Consider the following 26791-nt stretch of genomic DNA (forward strand, 5'->3'; position numbering starts at 1 on the left):
CTTCTTTTTGTTTATCTTTTTAAACTAATAATATTGAACCTGAATTAATATATAAAACATCTTTATAAACACTAAAACATTCTTCCATTTGTTGTTTAGTGAAGCCAGATGAAACTATTTTTTGCTGGATATCTAAAATATTAACTTTTGAAACTTTATTTTGTTTACAAAAGTCTTTGATAATTGAATAAATAGCTGAAATTGGATTAACATGTGCTTTCTTTTCCTTACTAACTCTAATCGATTCTTTAGACATAAACATAAGACGCATAGCCTCTTCAATATCTTCTTTTGAAACAGTTTCAGAGAATTTTAATCTTGCAAATGCTTGAGCTAAACGAAGAATACCTAAAAGTGAACGAGCAGTAGTATAAGTGAATGGATGCTTACTTTCAGAGTCTTGTTTTCTGAGGGTGATATAAGAGTCAACAACAAAGTCAGTTAGTTCTTTTGGAACATGTGGTGTTATTTTTCTTGCCTGTGAAACATATGCACGAATAAATTCTTGGTCGAATGGATCAAAAGAGAGTTGTGGTGGCATTGAGTGCATATGTACAAATGTAACGTGCTCAGAGAGTAAACGATCGGCTTCTAAATCTGCTTTGTCAACCATAAGGAATAAAAGATCGAAACGTGATAATAATGAATGTGGAAGCCTAAAGTTTTCTTCTGGAGTATAGCTGAAATTGTAACGACCTAATGCAGGATTGGCAGCGGCTAAAATTGAAGTTCTGGCATTAAGTGTTGTGGTAATACCAGCTTTGGCGATAGAGATGGTTTGTTGTTCCATAACTTCGTGAATTGCAGTACGATCGCTTTCATCCATTTTATCAAACTCATCAATACAACAAATACCCATATCGGCCAACACTAAGGAACCACCTTCTAGTACAAATTCACCAGATATCGAATCTTTGATAACAGCAGCGGTAAGACCTACACCACTGCTACCTTTACCTGAAGTATAAATACCACGTGGTGCAACTTTGGCGATATGTTTAAGTAATTGACTTTTGGCTACACCCGGATCACCCATTAAACAAATGTTGATATCTCCTCTAATGTTCATACCGTCACTCATGCGCTTTGTTTGACCACCAACCATCATTAACAAGAGGGCTTTCTTTACATCCAAATGGCCATAAATTTCTGGAGCTAAAGACATTGATAAACGTTCGTAAATTGATCCACTTTGAGACTCCATCTCGATTTTATTGATAACCTCTTCTGTAAGATCCAATTGTTCATAGGTTTTTTTGTGTTGAGTAACTTTTTGGGCTTCAATAAATGTATCTGCTAATAAACCTGCACGTATTGCTTTATGACCAGTGTATGGTGTTGGTAAAAATATACCACTTAATGTGACAATATCACCAGGAGAGGCTTTTCTTGTTAATTCACCTCTCATGTACACCTTTATTGAACGTGGAGTGTGACCGATTGGTACTTGATTGGCAATTTCTTGAATTTTTACCTCTTGAAACTTTATAAATTTTGAACCTCTAGTTTGCAATGTTAGAGTACCTGCTCTTTTACCTGCTTCGTTACACTGTTTACTCTTGCAATCAAATAATGGCATAAATTCACGTGATGTAACCTCTTGAAATACTTCAGCACCACATGAATCACATGTATACAATGCAATCACTACTAATGGTTTAACATCTGTAACACGTGTACAAATACCTGTTAATGTAACTAATCTACCGATATGTTCACTTCTAATTAATCTAATTGGTATTAATGGTTTATTTATTCTTGGTATTAAATGTAATTCACTAAAATTTAAATTAAAAATTATTTTAAATAATTAATTGGTAAGTTAAAAAAACAAAAAATAAATAAAATAAAAAATAATATTAATAAATATATATTTACAATCTTCTTAAAATTTCTTTTGGGAAATCAAATTCAGTTGAATCTGCTTTTATTTCATTTTGTTCTAATAGTTGTCTTTTTCTTTCAATTCTTTGGGCTGCTAATAAATCTAAAACCATATCTGAATTTTGATAAATTTCTTCTTCGCTATTGCTATTATTGACTGAATTATTGATGGTTGATTGTACTGAAAGTGGTGGTGGCATTAATTGATCCAATGCATATGTAAATAGTCTATGATAGGTTAATGTATGATTCTCTATTGATTGTACAAATTCTATATCTCTTTTATAATAAAAAACATCATCCAATTCGATATCAAATTGTTTTCTTTTTCTATTTGCAACTTGTTTCTATTTTTAAAATTAAAAATATAAATTTAATTACCAATAAATAAATGATTAAATATTATATATAGATATGTGATACTTACTATCATATCTCTATATTTAAATATATTTTCTGCCAGTTTAACCCTGTTACCACTATTACCATTATTATTAGTATTACTATCTATATCATCCATATCTTGAGGTTCCATATGTTCATCTTCGTTATTAGTTGTATCTTTATAGACATAATCTCTATAGCTATAGTTTTCTAAAAAGTCACAACATTTTTTTACCTCTTCACTATAGTCTATACCGTCTATAAAAGGTCCAAAACCTTCTAAATTTACTTTTGACCCTGTTTTATCATTTTTTTTAAATCCTTTGAATGTTGATGCACCAGGTTTTTTAACACTCTTATTCATTTAATTATATGATTATGTAGTGTGAGTATATAGGGGGGGTGAATATTACAGTATATTTATAAGTTGTTGTGGGTGTGTAAAAATTTAAAAAAATAAATAAAAAAAAAAAAGATTTTTAAATAAGGCGCTTTTTTAAAAAAAAAAAAAAATGTGAATTTTTTGAATTTTTTTTTTAAATAAATAATTTTTATTTTTATTTTTTTTTTATTCTAAATGAATTAATATCAAAATTGTGTTTATAAATAAGTAATAATAAAAGAAAAATAAACCAATATGAAAAATGAATCAACACTATACCCCACAACCAAATGTAAATAATACAACAATAAATCATTATTCATTAAGATCCTCACATTCTGGCACTGTCGTAATTGGGGGCATCGATTTTCACAGAGTTATTATAGGTAAAAAAAGAATTGTTAAATTTACACGTGAGTACATACATATATATAGATAATAAAAAACATTTTAAACAATACACTAATTAACTACTTTAAATTTTATAAATTACCTGTTAATAATGATTAGTGGCAAATACTGATACAAAACCATTTATAATTACAAACTTATTTTTACAACAATCAATGAAACCATTCAACTCGCCTAATCGTTATAATAATGATAAAACAATAAATGGACATAATAATACATTTAATTATACTAATGCTAATAATCCAAACTATAACACCAGTCCATCATCACCATCAAATAACTTTCACCACCAACCACAAGAAATATTTCAAATTGTATCAAATTTTACATTTCCAATCATTGTTTCACCAAATGATGAATTTGAAAGTAATATATCGTTTATACCACCATATCCCGGTAGATTTACTGCATTGTTATCAATAACATCTAACGATTACTCTGTACCAAGAATACAGCAAATATTGTTAAATGGCGAGGGCGATATACCATCTTCCCCATCCCAAATAATCTATACTGACAATCAAGTACCACTTGTTATAGATACTCCAAAGATAATGGATTTTAATCCTTTTGAAAATACTACTACATATCAAAGTAATAACAATCAAACAAATATATTTAAAACACCAGGTGGTAATTTATTAAGTAATATTAATATAAGTAATAATAAAAGTCCCGCTCATTCATCAAACTCAATGCTATTTTACGATTGTGATATTGGTCAAAATGATTTTATATCTACCCAATTTAATAATAATAATAGTAGCGGCAACAACAGTAATAGCAATAATAATCATAACCAACAATCTAATAATCAAAAGTTTAATAACAATATCAATAATATGAAAAATAATCAAAATAATCAAAATAATATAGTTACATCTAATAAAAAAACAAACACACATTTTACACCAAATGGAAACAATGTAACATCATCAAAAAAAGAAAAGAAAAGTGTTAGCTTTAGCCCATTAGTTCCAGAGAATAAGGATCAAGATGATGTTGATGAAATCTCATTTCAAGAGAATCATAATAATTCAAATAATAATAATAATATAAGTGATAATTATATAAACAATAGAATTTCAAAATACACTCCTTTTAATGATAATAACAGCCCACAAATAAATTTAAAGAGTAAAAGTAATAACAATACTAATGGTAATAGCAACACAATTGATGAAAAATTTCAACAACTTGAAAATAAAATATTAGAACTCTCAAAAAAAATTAATCAAAGTAACTCTATGGATTTAAATGATCATAGTATTAAAAATAAAAAATCACCAATAATAAAAAATAACAATAATAATATTATCAATAATAATAATAATAACAACATCAATAAAGATAAATTTCAAAAAGTAAACCAACCAATTCAGGTAGAAACTATTAATCCACAAAACCAGTATCCAATCGATTATCTACATCCACACCAACCAACAAATCAACAGTTTAAACCAAAACCAGAATTTTTCATCCCACAACAAAACCCGGACGATTCCGAAGAAATTAAATTATCAGAAAGTGCCACAGATTTGTTAAAAAATATGCAAAATACACCATTACCAAAAGGTCAAACCCCAGCAGCAATTAAAAACTTTTTAAAAAGAGATCCAGACGAAAACTTTTCACCTTTACTAAATCGTTTAAATCGCTTTGATCAAGCCCAAACTCCGTTTGCTCCAAGAACAAGACAAAATATATAAAAAATAATACAGTTACAGATATTTTTTTTAAAAAAATTATTTCTTTTATGTAAATAAAAATAATAAAGAAAGAAATAATTATATCCAATGAAAAATCATTAAATCGCACTATTTAGATATATATGTGAACACATCGAATTTTCATAGAAATACCCCAAAATATGTTTATAAATAAAATAATTTTCTCAATATCTCCAAAAATTCTCTTTTTTTTTAATTTTTTTTTCTTTCATTTTAAAAAAAAAATTTTCATTTTTAAAATTTTACACTCGCTCAAACACAAATAATAATAATTTTTAATATATAATGTCTACAAATACATCTACAACATCCACAACATCTACAGCAACAGGTTCACAACCCACCAGTAGTGTTGAACCAAAGAAACAACTATTCAAATATTTAATTGTTTTAGATTTTGAGGCAACTTGCGAAAAAGGTAATAATATTATACAATCAGAATAATAGAATACCAATTTTAAATAATAGTAATAAATAATAATTTAAATTTAAATTTTTTAGATCAAAAATTCCCAAATCAAGAAATTATAGAATTCCCATCAGTCATTGTTAACACTGAAACTTTAGAAATTGTTTCAACATTCAGAGAATATTGCAAACCACTTATTGTTCCAAAATTAACAGCATTTTGCACAGAATTAACTGGTATTAAACAAGAAACTGTTGATAATGCAGATTTATTCCCAAATGTTTTAAAAAGACACTACCAATGGTTAGAAGAGTCGCTACCAGGTGTAATTGTAAATGGTCAAATTATCAATGACCAAATTTGTATGTATTTTTAAATTGTTTATCTAAAAAATTAATTTTAAAAAAACTAATTATTTTTTTCTTTTTTTTTTCGAAATAGGTTTTGTAACTTGTGGTGATTGGGATTTACGTCAATGTTTGCAAAAACAATTAAAACTTTGTAACAATATACCAACACCAAATTATTTTAAAAAATGGATTAATATTAAATTACAATTTACTGATTTTTATAGTAAACCTTCTTATGGTATGACCAATATGTTAAGAGAATTAAATTTGGAATTAGAAGGCCGTCATCATTGCGGTTTATCTGACAGTTTAAATATTGCTAGAATTGTAAAAAAGATGCTGGCTGCTGGTTGTATTTTCAATATTATTTCAAAATTAAAATAATCTTAAACATTGTCACATTATAAACATATTTATTTTTTTTATAATCTTTTTTTTTTTTTTTTTTTTTTTTTAAAAATAATAATAAACAAACATTTAAAGCATATGCGTCTAAATTATACGTCATAGCATAATCATTTTCTTTAAAAAGTGCTTCTTCAATTGCTTTTTTATATTTTCTTTTCCCACAAAACAAAACTTGAAATTGAGTTCTAATTTATTTTATAATATCTTTATCAAAAACTTAACATTAATTAAACTAATAGGTGTAGATAGAAATTGGTAGCAGTATCATATATTAATTTCATAAAGGGTGAGGGTGTGGGATAAATAATTTGTAAAAATGAAAATTCATTAAAAAATTTTAATTTATTTTATTTTTTTTTTTTTTATTATTTTTTTATATTTATTTTTACATTATATAATAAATTTTTTATCTATTTTGTTATTATATAACTAAAAAATGTTTTCACTATATAAATTATCCAATAAACAATCTATAACTCAACATCTATTTAATAAAAACACTATCCGTTTATTTAGCACTCATTATTCAAATGAACTTGAATGGGTTAAATTATCAGATGATGGAAAAGTTGCAACTATTGGTGTAGGTTATACTATATTATTTAATAATACCAAAAGATTTTTTATTAATATTTGTATATAATTTAGTTAACAGATTTTGGTCAAAGTAGATTAGGTAAAGTCAACTCTGTAGAGTTACCAAAAGTTGATAGAAAATTAAAAGAAGAGGAAAAAATGGGATCACTAGATGGTTCTAATAGAACTGTTTTTGGTTTATATGCACCAGTTTCTGGCCAAGTTATTGAAGGTAAATAATTTTATCTTGTTTTAAATACAAAAATTTAATAAAATAAACTAATTAAATATTATTGATTTTAGTTAATAATCAACTCCACAAAAAACCAGGTTTGGTTAATACTGATCCAAATGGAAATGGTTGGATGATTAAGTTCAAAGTAACCAAGCCAGATGAATTTAAACAATTAATGGATAAGTCCCAATATGACGTATTTGTAAAGAACTATAGATAAATGTAATAACAATATTAAAAAGTTTTAAATAAAAAAAAATATTTTATTAACAATACAACTATAAATCGTCCATTTTGATTGTTGGATCTAAAAACGAATTTAATTTGAGTCTTAATGCAGTTCTATATTTTGAATAAATCACAATAGACACAATTAATATTGCTGTTGCACCTACAACTGGTATAACAATTACAACTGGTAAAAGCCACTTTCTTTCTTTTTCTTCAGTTTCACAACCATTATTTTTTTTTATTGATGATACAAGAACTGAAAAATCTGGATCAATAATGCACTGAATACAATGTGGTAAATTTAATCCAACTGTAATTGATGATTCGTCTTTTGATACAACATTAGATGAAATATAGGTTGGTCTACCATCTGAAAGAGCTCTATTGATAAAACGACCTGTCAAAGTTTTACCTTCTTTTGAAATCGTAATGTAGTTAAGTGATGATTGTTGATCAATATTGTTGATTTGAGCTTTCTCTATTATGCATCTTTCACCAATCGATTCGACTGATGATATCATTTGAATTTGTAATGTATTTAATGAAGTGAGATACTCATAATTTTCAACATCTACTGTTAGTTTAATGCTTCCATTTGTTACTAGGAAAGGAACATCTGCAAATGTAAAATTTTTATCACCCATCGATATCTCTTCGATTATATATGTAACCGTTGTGTTCTTTGATACAAGTTGTTTAAACGTATATAGTGTGTTATCTGTTTCATTTTTGGTGACTGTAACATTCCATTTCTTTGGATCTAAATTGTATTCAGCTACGATAGTTTGATTAATTGATATCTCTGCTAGTTTACTTATTCTAACAATATATTTGGTTCCATCATTTGTTATATTTGTTGAACCTGAGCCTTGATCTACTGTAGTGTTGCTTTGTGGTGGTTGGTAAATAACTCTTGTACCGCAATCAATTCCTGTATAGTTGGTTTTACAAATACAATTACCAAATCTAACATCGCATGAGCCGACTGTTGAATTGGTACAATCGTTGGGGCATGTCATAAGTGTTTCATTATATAAATAGATTCCATTGCCTGTCCATGAATGGTCGTTTTGAGTAACAATAACATTTTGTCTTCCTGTGCCTGCTCCAATTAAACATTTTATTGTAGATGTGGTGATATCTAAAATTTCGCAATCTTTATAACCTGTTAAAACATTACCGATTTGAACTGATGGATTGTTGTGAATTGGACCATACCATCCATTTAATGTTACATTCCCACCTGCAATGTTTGATGGGACTACAGATGATACATAATGATCAGGTGTGTTACATTCGACACCGATCCAAAAAGTGTCGCAGTTACATTTTCTATTTTTAATATCACACTTACCATGGTCTCCTGATTTATTGCAACCTTTACAGATACATAATCCTGAGTTTCTATCGCAATATCCTATAAAAAAAATTTTATTAATATCAAAATTTTTTTTGAAATATAATTAAAAATAGTGTTACCTTTGTTTGTGCAATCTTCTGAACAAGATAAATAACGATTTGTAAAGTCAGGTATGAATGTAATTGGTATATATGCTGTTTGAGTACCTATTGTAATTGAAAAGTTTGCATCTACAAGATTTTGAATTGATGAAATTGGAACAGTAGGTTGGCATACCATCGAATAAAAAGTACTTGATAAAACTGTGCATCCAGCTCCATTTACAATACCAGCTTTAATTGATGAAACAACATTACTAAAATAGGAACCTGTAAAAGATAATTGGCCAGACGATGAAACATAAACTTGAGTAACTTGAACTGGTAATTTAAGTGCTGAAACTGTAAACTTTTGATTTGGGTAAATAAAAGTAACATCAAATTGTGGAATATCTACACCTTCTTTATAAAATGAATTACTTGGTACATCGACATTCCATGTGGCACTTGGGACTGTATTGAAATAAGTTGGGTCAAAACCTAAATCAGTTCCAAAAAGATAAGTTTTCCCATTTTCAAACTTTAGATCTACTGAAATAGAGGTACATGATGGATAAGAAGCAGTTCCATAGTTATAATTAGTAAAGATATTTGAAAGTAAGCCTGGGTTAATTTTGTCTAATAATGCTTGATTTCCTTTAAAATGGCAATAAAAACAACTTTTTATAAATACAAAATTAGTTAATAAAATTTTATTAAATTTTTTAAAAAAACTATAAATTATATTTTCTTTTTAAAAGAATAATATTTACCTTGGAATTGGACCACCACTTAATTTATTTGAAAAAATATTAAGATTTTGAACTTTGCAAAACTTTTCGGACAATGTTCCACCTATTGAGTTGTATGAAAGGTCTAAAGTTATCACTTTATCTGCCAATTGAACTACCTGTTCCAACTTATCTGGTAAACTGCAACCAGATGCAATTACATTTGGTGTACCGACAAAGAGACCATAAAATGGATATGAAGATTTAATTTTTGTATTTTTAATTGTAAATGTTTTAAGCGATTTAGGAATGCCATTGGGAACAGTTTGAATGTTATCGGTTGAAAAATCTCCACTATTATCAAAATATAATTGGTCTAACAATTTCATATTTGAAAAATCAATAGGGTTCAATGGCTTGTTGAATAAAAGATTTGTTGTAGTCCTGTTAAAAGTATAAATTAATTAAAATGAAATTAAAAAAAAATTTTAAAAGAAAATATTTACAAACTTGTAATTTTTTCTAAAGAAAGTATTGATAATGGAAAATCAACTTTGAGAGATGAATCACCTGTTAATCTAATTGAAATAATCTCAGGTGATGAACCCAAATATGACATACTTAATTTATCAAAAGTAGATGACGCTATAAAAACATTTCTATAATAAAAAAAATATTAATATTAATTAATTTAAATAACAAAAACTTAATAGAAAATAAACTTACAATACTTTAATTGCAGTATTTGTCATATCTGGAATATTTCTAGTATTTGTATCTATTAATGCTAAATTATAGGTTTCTCCATTGGGAAGAGCTGGTAAATCATTGATATATTTATAATTGAAATTACCTGTACCTCTAAGTGCGAAATTAGTAATATCTTTAATATAAGATAATTTAACATCGACAGTCCACCCAAGTGTTGTTGTAATATAAAGAGTTGATATTTGAGGTATATTTTGTTTTATGTGTTGCAAAAAACATTTAGTAAAAGTAAATGCAAATTGTTTATAATTTGTAGAGTAATAAACATCTTCAGATATTATAAATCCATTTTCAAGTGTAATTTTTAAATTTGGTTGGGTAAAACATTCGAAATCACTTGCAACTAAATACGATACACTAGCTCTACTATTTGATAATGAACTAAATTTTTATTTTATTATTTATTAGTTGATGTTTTATATATAAAAAAAATTGAAAAAAAAAGAAATAATAATAAAGAATAAAAAATCTATATACATACAGTTCACTTAATTTATAGTCACCTGTACATTTGAAATTATTGCTGTAATTTTCACAATATAGTGACAATGAATTATCATCTGGGTCATATTTTATTGGATATACCAAAGCTAATGAAGCTTTATTTATTAATTTGCTTAAACAAGTTGCTATAATATCAAAAAAAAAAATTTACAAATAAATATTAATAATTTTTAATAAAATTTTTTTTTAAATATATTTACTTTCTGATTCTATTAGCTTTGCCTCTGTTTTAATATTGTAATAGATAAAAATTAATATTAAAATATTAATTAACTTCATTGTTTTCTCCACTTTTAAATTCAAGTGGACTATTATTACTTCAATTATTTTTACAACAATATAAGTATACACCAAATAATTTTCTAAATAAAATTTGACTTGGATTTAAATTTTGTGATTAGATATTTTAAAAAATAATTTAAAAAAAAAAAAAAAAAAAAAAAATAAATAATTTTTAAAAAAAAAAATAATTTTTATTGTAATAGTTAAAAGATATTTCGCTTTTTGTTTGAATAAAATATCTATGTTTGTTTTATGATAAAATTGCTATGTTTTACCTTTTTTTTTGATTTGAAAAATAAAAGTGTTATATTGCGGTTGTGAATGATTGGTGGTTGTGATTGTAATTAATTTATTTCGTTCATTTTAATTGATGGATCTAAAAACGAATTTAATTTGAGTCTTAATGCAGTTCTATATTTTGAATAAATCACAATAGACACAATTAATATTGCTGTTGCACCTACAACTGGTATAACAATTACAACTGGTAAAAACCACTTTCTTTCTTTTTCTTCAGTTTCACAACCATTATTTTTTTTTATTGATGATACAAGAACTGAAAAATCTGGATCAATAATGCATTGAATACAATGTGGTAAATTTAATCCAACTGTAATTGATGATTCGTCTTTTGATACAACATTAGATGAAATATAGGTTGGTCTACCGTCTGAAAGAGCTCTATTGATAAAACGACCTGTCAAAGTTTTACCTTCTTTGGAAATCGTAATGTAGTTAAGTGATGATTGTTGATCAATATTGTTGATTTGAGCTTTCTCTATTATGCATCTTTCACCAATCGATTCGACTGATGATATCATTTGAATTTGTAATGTATTTAATGAAGTGAGATATTCATAATTTTCAACATCTACTGTTAGTTTAATACTTCCATTTGTTACTAGGAAAGGAACATCTGCAAATGTAAAGTTTTTATCACCCATCGATATCTCTTCGATTATATATGTAACCGTTGTGTTCTTTGATACAAGTTGTTTAAACGTATATAGTGTGTTATCTGTTTCATTTCTGGTGACTGTAACATTCCATTTCTTTGGATCTAAATTGTATTCAGCTACGATAGTTTGATTAATTGATATCTCTGCTAGTTTACTTATTCTAACAATATATTTGGTTCCATCATTTGTTATATTTGTTGAACCTGAGCCTTGATCTACTGTAGTGTTGCTTTGTGGTGGTTGGTATATAACTCTTGTACCGCAATCAATTCCTGTATAGTTGGTTTTACAAATACAATTACCAAATCTAACATCGCATGAGCCGACTGTTGAATTGGTACAATCGTTGGGGCATGTCATAAGTGTTTCATTATATAAATAGATTCCATATCCTGTCCACGAATGGTCGTTTTGAGTAACAATAACATTTTGTCTTCCTGTGCCTGCTCCAATTAAACATTTTATTGTAGATGTGGTGAAATCTAAAATTTGACAATCTTTGTAACCTGTTAAAACATTACCGATTTGAACTGATGGATTGTTGTGAATTGGGCCATACCATCCATTTAATGTTACATTACCACCTGCAATGTTTGATGGAACTACAGATGATACATAATGATCAGGAGTGTTACATTCGACACCGATCCAAAAAGTGTCGCAGTTACATTTTCTATTTTTAATATCACACTTACCATGGTCTCCTGATTTACTGCAACCTTTACAAATACATAATCCTGAATTTCTATCACAATATCCTATAAAAAAACTGTTAATATATAATCAATGAAACATTAAATAGTTTGTAAATAATGTTACCTTTGTTTGTGCAATCTTCTGAACAAGATAAATAACGATTTGTAAAGTCAGGTATGAATGTAATTGGTATATATGCTGTTTGAGTACCTATTGTAATTGAAAAGTTTGCATCTACAAGATTTTGAATTGATGAAATTGGAACAGTAGGTTGGCATACCATCGAATAAAAAGTACTTGATAAAACTGTGCATCCAGCTCCATTCACAATACCAGCTTTAATTGATCCAATATTATAACTGAAATAAGAACCTGTAAAAGATAATTGGCCAGATGATGAAACATAAACTTGAGTAACTTGAGCTGGTAATTTAAGTGCTGATACTGTAAACTTTTGATTTGGGTAAATAAAAGTAACATCAAACTGCTCAATATCTACACCTTCTTTATAAAAAGAATTACTTGAAACATCGACATTCCATGTGGCACTTGGGACTGTATTGAAATAAGTTGGGTCAAAACCTAAATCAGCTCCAAAAAGATAAGTTTTACCATTTTCAAATTTTAAATCTGGTATAATTGAATTACACGATGGGTAATTATAGTAGGTATCTTTAAGGTAATCGAAATTGGTATATTGGTTTCTAGAAAGTAGTGGGCCTGTAACCTTATCTAATAGTGCCTTATTGTTTTTAAAATGGCAATAAAAACAACTTTTTTAAAAAAAATTAATATAGAAACAATGATAATATATCTTTTAAAATGAATAATATTTACCTTGGAATTGGACCTCCTTTCAAGTAATTTGAAAAAATATTAAGATTTTGAACCTTGCAAAACTTTTCGGACATTGTTCCACCTAATGAGTTGTATGAAAGGTCTAAGGTTTTCATTTTATTTGTATCTGCTAATTGAACTACCTGTTCTAAATTATCTGGTAAACTACAACCAGTTGCAATTACATTTGGTGTATTGACAAAGAAACCATAAAATGGATATGAAGATTTAATTTTTGTATTTTTAATTGTAAATGATTTAAGCGATTTAGGAATGCCATTGGGAACAATTTGAATATTATCTGTTGAAAAACCATCACTTTTTTCGAAATATAACTCAGTTAAAGTTGTCATTTTTGAAAAATCGATAGAACCTGAAGTTGTATAATAAAGATTTGTACTTGAACTAAATAATAAAATGAATATTAATAAAATGAATACTATTAAAGCTTAACTAAATAACAATCTTACAATCCTAATAAATTTTTTAATAAAAGTATTGATGTTGGGAATGGAACTCTTTGTGATGAATCACCAGTAATTGAAATATACTGAATACTAGGGGATGTACCCAAATTTGACATACTTGCAGCATCAAAAGTATATATTGATGATGTAATAACAATATTTCTGTTAAAATTTTAAAAAAAGACTTTAATAAAAATGCAAAATAATAATATTTTAAAAATAAAAACTTACAATCTCATGATATTAGTATGGGACATATCTGGAATATTTCTAGAAACACTATTTATATATTCCAAATTATATTTGGTTCCATCTGCAGGTGCTGATAAATCGTTAATATATCTATAGTTGATAATACCTGATCCTGTAATTGAAAAATTTGTAATATCTTTAATATACGATAACTTTACATCGCTACTCCATCCCTGTCCCAGTCTAGTTACAATATTAAGAGATGATATTTGAGGTATATTTTTGTTAATTGAGGATACCCAACAATTATTTAGGTTAAACTGAAAACCTTTGTATTTTGTTGAATAATATACATTTTCATTAACTTTAAACCCATTTTCTAGTGTAATTTTTAAATTTGGTTGGGAAAAACATTCGAAATCACTTGCATCGAAACCATTTAAACTTATAATGTTTGATATTGAACTATATTATATATGATTTAACAAATTGGTTAGTTTATTAAATCAATATGATGATACCTTTTTATTGTTATTTAATATTTTTTAATTGATACTAACAGTTCACTTAGTTTATAGTCATTTGTACATTTAAAATTACTACTATAGTTTTCGCAATATAAAGATAATGAACTATTATCTGGGTCTATATTTTTTGGATACGATAATAATGCTTTTGATATTAAATTACTTAAACATGTAGCTGAAAAAAATAATAAAATAAATGATTAGTATACAATTTTATATTTAATGGCACTATAATACAATATATAAAAAAATTACTTTCTGATTCTATCAACTTTGCATATGCACGTATACTATTATTACTATTTAATAAAACTACAGTAAAAAATATAAATACATAAATAATATAATATAAAATCTTCATTGTAAAGATAATAATTATTGTTTTTAATATTAGGTTCTATAAATTCTTTTGATTAACAAAAATTTTGTTAAAGAAAAAAATTATGAATATTTTCTTTTTTTTTTGGTTTAATTAACACCACAAACCGGCAATAATATCCAAATAAAAAATAAAAAAAAAATCATTTTTTTTATTTTTTTTTATTTTTTTTTATTTTTTTTTTTTTTGAATTTTTTGTTTTTTAATTTTCGAAATATAATTATTATAATTTCAGTTAAAAGATGATTATAGAAATATATAATTATGGATAATTAATTATTTATGGCGTTATTTGAAAAAATATCCATGTTCACCCCCCTTAGGGTGACCAAGCCACATTACAATTTACAATAACATAATTATAAAATAAAATAAAATTAAAATAAATTTTGTGAATAAAAAAGAAACTATAAATAATATAAAATAGTTATATAAATAAATAAAAATATAAATAAAAATAAAAATATAAATATAAATATAAATAAAAATAGTTATATAAATATAAATATAAATATAAATATAAATATAAATATAAATATAAATATAAATATAAATATAAATATAAATATAAATATAAATATAAATATGAGTGGACTGATTCACCCGTTATAACTATAACAAAGTAATTTAAATGAAAATTTTATAAATCAAAATATTTAAACAATATCTAGAAAAAATAATATTTCTAAAAAAAAAATAAAAATAAAAAAAAAATTCATTTCCCCAAAAAATCAAGAATTTTTTTTTTTTTTTATAACCAAAAAATATTTTATCATTTTTCCATAAAACTTCTTTTTGTTCAAATTTGATGCACCTTAAGTATGAATAAAAAAATAATTTATGGTTTATATATACTCACAGGTGTAAGTATTTTTTAAAAAAAAAATAATCTGATTTCCATATTACTTGAATTTAAGAAATTGGTACAACCAGCTCATATCATCATATCCCATCTGACAGTATAAACTTTTCTTTTAAAAATAGATTTTTATTATTTTGTGTTTAATTTTCTCTTTTTCTCAAGTAAATGATGACAACACTCTAATAGAAGAAACCACTAAAAAGGATTGGTGCGAAAGTCACCCATTAAAGCCAATAGCGATCGAGTTTAGTGTTGTAGGGGATCATAAGAGCTTTTCTGGTGGGTGTTCATGGAGTTGGTATAGAAGTATGGTTAGAATAACATATTTAATTGTTGCTATAGTATGCTTAAATGGTTTAGTATTCTCTGGTAGAAAAAATAAAAATTTATTCTTTTTATGTTTTATAGGCGCTCTATTCTTTTTTGGAATATTTGGTTTTTATTCATTTATCGCAGATGCAAAAGTAACAAAGTTTTCATAGTAATTATTAACCTTTTATTGTTAAAAGTTATTATTTTGTACTAATTTTTTTTTTTTTTTTAAAAAATAACCTATAGCGAATCTTGTACTCTATCTTTTAAAAACCCAATCAAGACTTCAAAGGGTCTCGTAAAATACAACTGTATATATAATAAAATTTATGCTACTATAGCTTTTAATGCTTTGTCTGCCATTATGATGATTGCCATTTCAATCATATCAATTTTAAATCGTAACACATTAATGAATATTAAAGCAAATAATAATAATAATAATGATAACAACAAAAATTCAAACTCAGATTCAAATGCAAACACTAACAATAGTGACTCTGTAAATACACAAAACAAAGGTTTCTTTAAACTCGAAGAGGAAGATGGCTATCCAAACTATTCTCTTTCATCAACTGCATCAATTTAGTTAAAAACAAAAAATAAAATATTCAAAGGTTATAAATTTAATTTTATAATTGTCCATTTCATAATAAAAATTGATTACAGACATAACTCCTTTTCAACATTGAATTTTTTTTTTTTTTATAACCAAATTTATTCATTTATTAGTTTTTGCTATTATCCCCTTTGATTTATCATGGAAAAAATAAAAGTTATTTTAATATTTGCCTTTGTTGGTTATTTTATCATTCTTTAAACATTCATCATGCAAATAATCATTTTTTTATTAATTATAAAATAAATGAATCAAATTTGGTAAAAAAAAAAAAAAAACAAAAAATAAAAAAAAAATATTTTAAAAAAAAAAAAATAATATTTTCTGGTGAGTGATTTTTTTACTCAATTTTTTAGGTAACCAAAATTTTTTTGTTTAATTTAACGAAAAAATATTTTGATTTTTTTTTTTTTTTATTAACACAAACAAATAAAAAATAAAAAATGGGAAGAGTTGCTATTATCACTGTAAAAATCATCACAATCGGTAAGTTTATTTTATTTTTTTTATTTTCATTGTTTTTGTATATTAAAATTTTATTTATTTTTTTATTTATTTATTTTTATATAGTTCTTGCACTTGTTACATTTGGTTTATCTTGTTGGGAAAGTGGGGATGAGTTAAAAAATTTTACATGGACAGAAGGATCTTGTAGTAATTTGGGTGGACCCATGAGAGCCACAATAAAAGGTGGTTCATTGGTACAGTGTGGTTGGAGTACAACTAGAACTGCAGTACGTCTTTTATATTTATTAATTTTCTTTGTAAGTAAATACCTAAGTGTAAAGCATCCTTTTTTTTATACTTACATATTATTATATAATGTAGATTATGAGTGCTCTTTATTTTATTGCAGTTTTTAAGAGATCTACAAAATTATATATAGTTTCAATTATTATAATACTTGGTGTTGGTGTAATGGGTTTTTATTCATTTATTGCCGATGGAAGAGCAGCATCTAATGGAAAGTAAGTTTGTTTTACTATAAATTAATTAATTAATTAATAAATAAATACATTATATTAATACTTTTTTTTAATTCCAGTGATTTTTGTAAAAATAGTTTTAAACCTACCATAGTAGGTATAAAGGTTGATTATGAATGTGAACCAGGAAGATTCTATGGTGTAACTGCCATCAGTGTTTTAACAGTAGTCTTAATGTTTGCCATGGCTATTGTATCTTTCTTTAAACGTAATACAGTATTTGGAGCCGAAGGTTATAAAACTGAAATATAATTATAAAAATAAATAATATTGTATATATAGCAAAATAATTAAAAAAAAAATTCAATTTTTTAAATTTAAATTTATTTTGTATATTACATATTGTGTTGTGTGTATTGTGTGAATTTAGATATAGGACAATAGTAATTTTTTTTTTGTTTCTATGATTTGTGTGTTAATTGTGTGAAACAATATTAAAACAATTTTTTTTTCCCCCTAAAACACACTTAACACTCACACACATATTAAATAATCTATACTTTTATGTGATAGAAAGTAACATGAATGAAATTCGATATCCATTTATATATATAAATACAAACTGTTTATAAATAACTATTTATAACATATTGATAAATAAATCACTTAACTTAAAAAAAAAAAAAAAAAAACAAATTAAAATTAAAATTAAAATTAAAATTAAAAAAATTAAATTAAATACCAAATTATTTTTATTTAGCTCATTATTTAAAGAAAATAATTTATTGTTTTTTTATTTTATTATATAGTTAAAAACACATATATATTATATAATGGGTACAGTTCTTATATTTGTATTACAAATTGTTTCTTTATGTAAATATTTTAAAAAAACTTATTTATTTTATTTTTTAATTCTAATTTTTTTTTTTTTACATTTATAAAAAAAGCTTTTACAATTATAACTTTGGGTCTCTCTTTTTGGCAAATAAATGACGAGTACACCAATATAGATAAAAAGCTCTGTGATATGGATGGGGTAGTAACACCCTTTAGAGCTACATTTAAAACTGGAGAAATCCAATGTACATGGTCTGTTTCCAGAAATGCAGTTCGTATTTTATACCTACTTTTATTCGTTGCTTTAAGTGTTTTATTATTCGTCTCAATTTTCAGAAAATCAAAGGTATTCTTTTATATGGTAATTAGTTTGATTTTGGCCGATTGTGCTCTTGGTGGATATTCATTTGTTTATGATGCTATCTCATCTCGTGCTGGAAAGTAAGCAACATAACTTTTTTTAATAATATTAATTAAATAATAAAATAACTAACATTTTCTCTATTATAGTCACTATTGTCATAATAATATAGTTATATTTAATGATAAAACACCACACAAATGCTATTCCCATAGTTTTTATGCCACCACTTCTATGGGAATTTTAACTGTCGTAATGATGTTTGTTGTTTTCGTTATGTCCCTCATCAAACGTTCAAGATTAATGTCAAGCCCATATACCCAACAGAAATAAACAAATACTAAAAGAAAAAAAATAAAGGGTATACCCCCATATTAATAATTTTAAAAATAAAATAACTAAAAACTATTATTTATTTTGTGTTTATATTACAAAACCAAAGGTTTATAAATTAATATATTTCTTATATTTTTATTTAATTTATATTTATATTTATATTTATTTATTTATTTATTGTTTGTATGTTGGTTTGTTTATACTGAAAAAATATTTGTTGATGTTCTGCAAATACGAATTATCATAAACAAAGCGAATAACATTGCAATAAATTCTATTACACCAATAATAACACCTGTTACACCAACCAAATAAAGTTTTGAAGAGATGGCTTCTGTTAAAACATCTTCGCAATAGATACCCTTGTATTTTGGTACACCTGCAGTGGCATTCTCGCAAAGATAAGTATATGGATCAACAGAGTTCCAACCGCAACACTCTAAAAATGTTTCCAATGTAGTGATTTGTTTTGATTCATTTGATTTTGAAACATGAAGCCAGTTTTCGCCAACAATTTCTCCAATATTATCGTTATGATAGGTAACAGCTTCACTTCCAATACCAATTAAAACTACTAATAAAACCAACATCAATACTGAATAGAAAACTAACATTACTAAACGCTCTTTGTATGCTGCAGCACATCCAATAATTGTTAAAATAATAAAAAAAACACCAATTGATAAAACACCTGCTGGTAAACTAACTGATAAATTCTTTAATTCTGATGTGGCATCTGTTGCTTCGACAAAGTTTTTAAAATTTGAAAAGAATGTTACACCTACACCACCTATAATAACTAAAACTAAACCTAGCAACTAAAATAATAAGGTTAATATTTTTTTAATCTCCGATTTTTTAATATATAATTATTATTTATATTATTTGTTTATATTTATATAATTACCCATAAAATTGCATTTAAACCTATTAAAGGTACTTTTAAATATCTTGCTGTTTGAGGTAATGCAACCATTTTATATATATTTTATATTGATTTTGTTTATTTATTTATTTAAAAATTGAAATTATTTATTAATTAAGTTTTTATATATTTATATTAAAATATTTTTATAGAATAAAAAATAAAAAAAAGGATTGAAAAAATTAAATAGGAAAGATAAATTATAAGTATTTATTATATATTTATTTGTTTTTATATATTACAACGCTTTAAAAATCGTTTTTTTTTTTTTTTTTCTTGTGATACACAAAATTATATGAGTGCAAAATAGTGAAAAAATTTTAAAAAAAATTAAAAAAAATAAAAAAAAAATTAAAAAAAATTAAAAAAAATTAAAAATAAAAATATAGAAAATAAATTATTTTTAAAAAAAAATTCAAACAAATCAAAAAAAGAAATCTAAAAGTTTTTTTTTCATTACAAAAAACCGATTGTTTACATTTTTTTGAATTTTTTTTTTTTACATAATCTTCCTAGTGATATATTAATGATATCAAATAAAAATATTTTAATATAAATATTTATTTAATAATAAGATTTTTTTTTTTTTTCAAATATGAGTATTGATACATGCAAGAATCAAAGATCCTACTACACAGAAAAAAAAAATAAAACAAATGGGTCAATTATTTTATAGTTTAAACTTTAAATACTCTTATCTCTATCTAATAAAATACTCATTTTTTATTCAACACAAAAATTTATCTTATACAAAGTATTTACAAAGAAAAAACACTATTTTTAGTTTTTGAATTTTCATAAAAACAAAATTTATTTTTATTACCCCTATTTGTTTTTTATTTTTAAGTTCCTTAAAATTTTCTCTTTTTTAATTTATGTGTGTTTGTTATTTTATTTATATTTGTTATTTTGTAAATTTTTTTATTATATATTTTTCATATTACCATTGTTATATTATTATAAAAAAAATGTCAAGAGTACCAATAAAATATAATGTTTCCGAATTACTATCTGAATTAGATAATGATTATGTATGTCCAATTTGTTTTGATACATATTATAAAAAAGAAGTTTACCAATGTAAAGAAGGTAAGAAATTGGTATATAGTTTTTTAGTATAAAATTCAAATGTTAATTTTATTATTTTTTAAATTAATTTTAATATCAGGTCATTGTTCATGTAAAGAGTGTTGGATAAAATCACTTGAAAATAAAAAAGAGTGTCCACAATGTAAAATTCAAGTAAAGTCATTTAATAAACTATCAAGAGCTAGACAAGTTGAAAAGTTTATATTAAAAAGTTGTGTAACATGTCCATATTCATTCAGAAATATTATTGGAGTAGATGAAGAATTAATAAAAGATGGTGATGGATGTAATGAAATTATTAAATTGGAAGAATTAGATAATCATATTGAAAATTGTAAATTTAGATTTGTAAAATGTGAATATCATGAAAAAGGATGTAATGATAAAATCAGATACAACGAAAATAAAATTCATATTTCATTTTGTGAATACCAACCATTAAACTGTAAACATTGTTCTAATGTTTACTTATTAAAAAAAATTAAGCAACATTATCTTGAATGTCCTTCGATGTTAATAGACTGTAAAGAATGTAAACAAAAAATAAAAAGAGAAGAAATAGGTAATCACTTAGATAAAGAGTGTCAAGAGGTAAATGTTTCATGTAAATTTTCACAATATGGATGTAATGATAAAATAAAAAAAAGAGATTTAGAATTTCATTTAGATCATATAGACCACTCAAAACATTTATGTGCAGAAATAGATCGTTTAAATATTGAAAATAATCGACTTTTCAATAGTATAAAAGAGTTAAATAGAGGCAATGTATATAAAAATACATGGAATATTTTTAACTATTACAAAATTAATCATAACGTTGGTGATTATTTGAAATCTCCTTCATTTGGATATGCTCCAGATTTATTTGAAATCCACTTTTATAAAAACGGAAAAATTAACCAAGGAGAAATATCCATCTATATTAAATCTGCAAGTATCCAAAAAGATGTAACATTCTCAATAACTCTCTTATCATCTAGATACTCCAGAAGAATCCATAAAGAATTAAAAATTTTTGGTAAGTAATTATATAGTTTTATTTTATAGAAATTATAAAAAATTATTTTATTTTTTAATTTTTTATTAATTATTTATAACATTTAGAAATATCAACTTGTGAATTGGGATGGGACTACTTTATGAAAACTGAAGAATTAAATCAATCAAAAGGATATATATCCTTTGGCCGAATATTTTTTGAAATTAAAGTTATTTATCCTTTACCAAAGATATTAGTTTCATAATAATTTCATATTATCAATTAATAATTTAAATTATTTTTAATACTTTTCTATATTTAACACCATCTCAAAGAATATTTTATTAAATAAAGTTTTTTCTCATTTTCATAATATGTGAATTCTTTTTTATGTTTTTATAAGGGTTTTTTTAGTAATTGGTTATCCCTAATTACTCTAGCCTAGGTTTAATTAAAAAAAATTTAAAAATGAAGCTTTACCCCCACTCCACACTAATTTAAATAATACTTTTTATAATTTAAAATAATTAAAATTATAAAAGTATTTAAAAACAATTTTTAAAAATTATTTATTTATAATTTAATAATTAAAAAAAATAAAAATAATTTTGTAACTATTAATTTAACAAATTCTATAAACTAAGAAATTATTTAATAAATCGATTTTTTTTATTTTTTTTATTATATTTTATTTTTTTATTTTAATTATTTTATTTGTATTTTATATTAAACTATTAATTTTGTTTTAAACCAAGATCAATTAAACGCTTAAGACCAACCATTGGTTGTGAACCAATTTCAGCCCAATAACCAGTTGAGGTAATTTGTATATAAGTATCTGAAGCTTTCTTGAAATCTCTTTCGACAATTGAGGATAAGATATGTTCTAAAGCACGGAATGCACCACCAGAAATATCCTTTTTAGAAACTTTGTTAATAAGAGTTTGACATCTCTTGTTAACATCATCCCAAACTTTACTATCAGATTTACCATTTAATGATTGTATTGATTGAGTGAGTCTTTCAATGAAAGAGTTAATTTCTTCGGTGGTTGGTTCTTGGACTGGAGAACCTTCTGCTGAAATGGATGGTGTTTTATTATGAACATTTGGTTTTGGTGCTACACTAAATTCGTTTGGTGAACCTGGTGCATTTGATTTCTCTAATATTGGTGATCTTACGCTTGATGGTGTAGCATTGCTTGACATGATTGGTGGTGGTGAAAGTTGTTGTGGTGGTTGTGTTGGATTTGGAATCATTGGCATCATTGGTGGTTGATTGGTATTACCCATTGGTGATGGGATCATTGGTGGACCTTGATTCATTTGAGGTGGTGGTGAAATTTGGTTTGATGGTGGTGGTTGGTTAAAGATATTTGTTGGTGGACCTTGGTTCATCATTGGTGGTGGTTGATTAAAGTTATTTGTTGGTGGTGGACCTTGATTGATCATTGGTGGTGGTTGATTGAAGCCACCAGTTGGTGGTGGACCTTGGTTCATCATCATTGGTGGTGGTTGGTTAAAGTTGGTTGGTGGTGGACCTTGGTTCATCATTGGTGGTGGTTGATTAAAACTTGGAGGTTTTGATAAGTTTTGTGGTGGTTGATTGAAACCGCCTGTTGGTGGTGGACCTTGGTTCATCATCATTGGTGGTGGTTGGTTAAAGTTGGTTGGTGGTTGGTTAAAGTTGGTTGTTGGCCCTTGGTTCATCATCATTGGTGGTTGGTTACCCATTGTTTTAAATAGTGATGGTTGTGGTTGTGATGGTATTTGTTGTTGTTGTTGATTCATTGGCATCATATGTGGTGGTTGTTGTTGTTGTTGATTGGTAAATAATGGTTGCATATTTGGAGCCCTCTTGGCGTTTGAATTGAATTGGCCGAATAATTCTTGTTGTTGTGGTTGTTGTTGTTGTGGTTGTTGTTGTGGTTGTTGTGGTTTGTTTGATGGACGAACTTCACATAATTGGAATGGGAATGGTGGTGGACGAATACCTTGATGATTGCTTGTGGCACGATAAACTCTATCATATAATACACCACAAGCTTGTTGGCATTCTGGATTATTGATGTGTGATAAATATCTAAGTGAACCAGAAAGATTACCTTGTGAAGCAAGAATTTCAGCATATTTGGCATATTTCATTGATAAAACAACATTTAATGAGGAGTTGTTATTACCACAGGCACTTCTAAAGATTGAAACTTTTTCGATAAGGTTTTGAAGATCTTGATGTGATTCTTCAATGGTTTCTTTGCTTTCGTTGGTATTTGAACGATGAGTCCAAATGTTAACAGTTTTATCAATGTCACCAGCGCAAATGTAACAAAGGATAGCAGATTTGGTATCCTTAGTTTCGTTTATTAAACGATCACCTAAAATACCAGAGAGATTTTTAAAATCACTTGGAGCAGCATAGGTACAAAGGATGGCAAGTGAAGCTTTCCAATCACTTAAATCAGCAGTACGAACCAAACGGTTGAAATCACGTTTAACGATACATGATACAACTCTACCAAATGGACTTTTAACAATTTCAAAGTATGCTTCTTGAGTCTTTTTCCAAATTTCTTGGCCTGCTGAATGAGCTAAAATTAAAGCATCAGAGTATCTACCTAAACGAAGACAACAATCAACTGCAGCTTGGTGATCACCGACTAATAAGGCTTTTGTAATCATTTGTTCTTTTTCGTCAACTGGGAATTCAATTGGGGTTTTAGATTCGGTGCTGGTGACACTGCTACTATCATCACCATTTAGGGTTAAACCATTAGCAATATTTTTGGCAAAGTCGTCATCACCAGTATTTGGGAAGAGTGAAGATTGATCGCCAGAGTTATCATTACTTTCATCTGGAGTGCTACCTTCGGTTGTGGTAGTTGTGGTTGAGGTTGGTTCTTTCTTTTCGATTGGTAATTCTGGAAGGGTACCTAAAAATTGAGATAATTCTTTTTTAATAGTTTCAATGTCGTAACCTAAATAGTCTAAAATTTTGAAACGATCATCTTGAGCAAATTTAACTTTAAGGAAACTCCAAATTGATTTTTCTTCTTCATTTGTAGATTGTTGGATCTTTTCTTCGCAATATTGTTCGTATTGACCAGTGCTAATGACTCTTTCGAGCTCTTCGGATGATTTGACAATTTCCTTTTCGGTGGTAACATGAGAGATATGAACAATACGTGATTGACGTTCGACTGAGGCTTGTGGTGAAGTTTGTGGCGAGGAGGCACCAAGTTTTTTACTTGGTTTACCAAAAACTGCAAGTTTACCACCAAAACCAAAAGAGGCACCGCATGGTCTTAATAACCAGTTTGGAGTATGTTTATAGGTTGGTTGGGTGGTTGGTTCTTGAAGACCCAATGAGTTTATTTGTGGTGCAACATTTTTTTCATTAACATCTTGAAGTGAATAAACATTAACTTTGCCAACAAATGAACTGGTGGCTAAAAGGGCTGGAACACGTGGTGACCATTGAACTTCGAAGTTCCATTCATTACCATTTGAGTTTGATTGATGATCAATATCGCAAAGTACTTCTTGACGATCATAGTTCCAACAAATAGTTCTATTATCTTTACCACAACTTAATAATAAAGCTGGATCGTTTGGTGACCATGAAAGACCCCAAACACCTTTCTTATGACCTTCAAATGATTTAAATGGTGTTGATGTATTACGGAGATCCCAAGATTGAACAATTGGATAATCATCATCTTCAGAAGCAGCAACAATTTGTGTTGCTTCATTTGGATGCCAAACAATAGTTCTATATTTACATCTTCTATTACGATCATTGAATGTCATTAAAGTTTTTTTAGATTTTAAATCGCTAATAACAATATAACCATTATAACTTGATGAACCTAAAATCTATATTTTTTTAAAAAAAAAAAAAATTGTTAATTATTATTATCCTATTATTATTAATAGATGGTTTTATTTAATTGATACATACATGTGGTACTTTTTTATTCCATGCAACACATGTAATATCACTTGATTGTTGTGATTTTGAACCTGGAGTATGAGCTGATGGTTGTGTGGCATCATTTAAATCCCAAATATAAACTTCAGAATCAGAACCACCAGATGCTAATAAATTTGGGTTTTGACAATTGAAATCGATAGATTGAACTGGACCAGTATGCTTTTGACCGATACCAATAAGGGCATCATCAGAATTTTCTAAAATTTTTGTTGGGTTATAAAGATTAATATTACCATTATCCATTGCACCAGCAATGATACCATTTGGGAAATTAGAGCTTGATTGACCCCAAACTACCTTATTAAATCTAGTGTTGGCTGATGTTACACCTTTGAGAGCCATTTGTTTACTTTCATTATTGGTGATATCTAATGAATAAATTTCTAATTTTGATGTTGTATCAAAATCTGCACTAATTGTACCTGCAACTGTACCAACTGCCATATAATCTGGATAGTCTGCAATTGGAGACCATGATACAGTTGATTGTCTTTGAATTTCTTTTAATTTTGACATTGTTTTTTTTTATTTATATTATTATTATTTTATATTATTTTGTACTATATAGTTATTACTAATATTGGTATTATCTTGTTATTATTTATAATTTCTAGTTATTTAGTTTATTTTCTATAATACAAATATTTTTCTATTAGTTTTTTTCTATAATACAAAATTAATATAATAAAAATAAAGAAAAAAAATTTTTAAAAAAAAATTTTGATGTTAAAAAAATTAAATAAAAAAAAAATTAAAAAAAAATTAAA

At 26.0% G+C, this 26791-nt stretch overlaps 12 protein-coding genes across 12 annotated transcripts; 7 read left to right on the top strand and 5 right to left on the bottom strand.

The window, feature by feature from the left end:
* Positions 1-19: 19 nt before the first annotated feature.
* Positions 20-2632, bottom strand: DICPUDRAFT_152234 (uncharacterized protein; the record flags this gene model as incomplete). The annotated part of the gene is made up of 3 exons (XM_003288002.1): positions 20-1778; positions 1879-2231; positions 2312-2632. The coding sequence occupies 3 exons, from the start codon at positions 2630-2632 to the stop codon at positions 20-22; spliced, it is 2433 nt and encodes an 810-aa protein (XP_003288050.1).
* A 257-nt stretch (positions 2633-2889) lies between these two features.
* Positions 2890-4773, top strand: DICPUDRAFT_97902 (uncharacterized protein; the record flags this gene model as incomplete). Its single annotated transcript, XM_003287983.1, has 2 exons — positions 2890-3063; positions 3161-4773. The coding sequence occupies exons 1-2, from the start codon at positions 2913-2915 to the stop codon at positions 4771-4773; spliced, it is 1764 nt and encodes a 587-aa protein (XP_003288031.1). The 5' UTR covers positions 2890-2912.
* A 306-nt stretch (positions 4774-5079) lies between these two features.
* On the top strand, positions 5080-5937 carry DICPUDRAFT_33426 (uncharacterized protein; the record flags this gene model as incomplete). Its single annotated transcript, XM_003287984.1, has 3 exons — positions 5080-5212; positions 5296-5565; positions 5645-5937. 3 exons carry the CDS (start codon positions 5080-5082, stop codon positions 5935-5937), a joined length of 696 nt encoding a protein of 231 aa, XP_003288032.1.
* A 460-nt stretch (positions 5938-6397) lies between these two features.
* On the top strand, positions 6398-6992 carry DICPUDRAFT_87860 (uncharacterized protein; the record flags this gene model as incomplete). Its single annotated transcript, XM_003287985.1, has 3 exons — positions 6398-6544; positions 6610-6769; positions 6841-6992. 3 exons carry the CDS (start codon positions 6398-6400, stop codon positions 6990-6992), a joined length of 459 nt encoding a protein of 152 aa, XP_003288033.1.
* A 58-nt stretch (positions 6993-7050) lies between these two features.
* Positions 7051-9560, bottom strand: DICPUDRAFT_152238 (uncharacterized protein; the record flags this gene model as incomplete). Its single annotated transcript, XM_003288003.1, has 4 exons — positions 7051-8420; positions 8483-8860; positions 8882-9120; positions 9214-9560. 4 exons carry the CDS (start codon positions 9558-9560, stop codon positions 7051-7053), a joined length of 2334 nt encoding a protein of 777 aa, XP_003288051.1.
* Positions 9561-11069: 1509 nt separating this feature from the next.
* On the bottom strand, positions 11070-14764 carry DICPUDRAFT_78867 (uncharacterized protein; the record flags this gene model as incomplete). The annotated part of the gene is made up of 7 exons (XM_003288004.1): positions 11070-12442; positions 12504-13153; positions 13218-13622; positions 13688-13846; positions 13916-14341; positions 14437-14578; positions 14659-14764. 7 exons carry the CDS (start codon positions 14762-14764, stop codon positions 11070-11072), a joined length of 3261 nt encoding a protein of 1086 aa, XP_003288052.1.
* An 839-nt stretch (positions 14765-15603) lies between these two features.
* DICPUDRAFT_78868 (uncharacterized protein) lies at positions 15604-16545 on the top strand (the record flags this gene model as incomplete). Its single annotated transcript, XM_003287986.1, has 3 exons — positions 15604-15645; positions 15767-16125; positions 16203-16545. The coding sequence occupies 3 exons, from the start codon at positions 15604-15606 to the stop codon at positions 16543-16545; spliced, it is 744 nt and encodes a 247-aa protein (XP_003288034.1).
* Positions 16546-17018: 473 nt separating this feature from the next.
* Positions 17019-17813, top strand: DICPUDRAFT_152242 (uncharacterized protein; the record flags this gene model as incomplete). The annotated part of the gene is made up of 4 exons (XM_003287987.1): positions 17019-17061; positions 17146-17339; positions 17404-17543; positions 17621-17813. 4 exons carry the CDS (start codon positions 17019-17021, stop codon positions 17811-17813), a joined length of 570 nt encoding a protein of 189 aa, XP_003288035.1.
* A 497-nt stretch (positions 17814-18310) lies between these two features.
* On the top strand, positions 18311-19093 carry DICPUDRAFT_92032 (uncharacterized protein). The gene is made up of 3 exons (XM_003287988.1): positions 18311-18377; positions 18452-18782; positions 18852-19093. Exons 1-3 carry the CDS (start codon positions 18335-18337, stop codon positions 19033-19035), a joined length of 558 nt encoding a protein of 185 aa, XP_003288036.1. The 5' UTR covers positions 18311-18334; the 3' UTR covers positions 19036-19093.
* Positions 19094-19259: 166 nt separating this feature from the next.
* On the bottom strand, positions 19260-20005 carry DICPUDRAFT_21115 (uncharacterized protein; the record flags this gene model as incomplete). Its single annotated transcript, XM_003288005.1, has 2 exons — positions 19260-19856; positions 19946-20005. Coding segments are annotated over 2 exons (657 nt in total), but the record flags the coding sequence as incomplete, so codon positions are not given.
* A 941-nt stretch (positions 20006-20946) lies between these two features.
* Positions 20947-21979, top strand: DICPUDRAFT_18410 (uncharacterized protein; the record flags this gene model as incomplete). The annotated part of the gene is made up of 2 exons (XM_003287989.1): positions 20947-21052; positions 21132-21979. Coding segments are annotated over 2 exons (954 nt in total), but the record flags the coding sequence as incomplete, so codon positions are not given.
* A 789-nt stretch (positions 21980-22768) lies between these two features.
* Positions 22769-26540, bottom strand: DICPUDRAFT_152246 (uncharacterized protein; the record flags this gene model as incomplete). The annotated part of the gene is made up of 2 exons (XM_003288006.1): positions 22769-25906; positions 25992-26540. 2 exons carry the CDS (start codon positions 26538-26540, stop codon positions 22769-22771), a joined length of 3687 nt encoding a protein of 1228 aa, XP_003288054.1.
* Positions 26541-26791: the final 251 nt, after the last annotated feature.

Source organism: Dictyostelium purpureum (genome assembly GCF_000190715.1).
Source record: "Dictyostelium purpureum unplaced genomic scaffold DICPUscaffold_120, whole genome shotgun sequence".
Lineage (NCBI taxonomy): Eukaryota > Evosea > Eumycetozoa > Dictyosteliales > Dictyosteliaceae > Dictyostelium > Dictyostelium purpureum.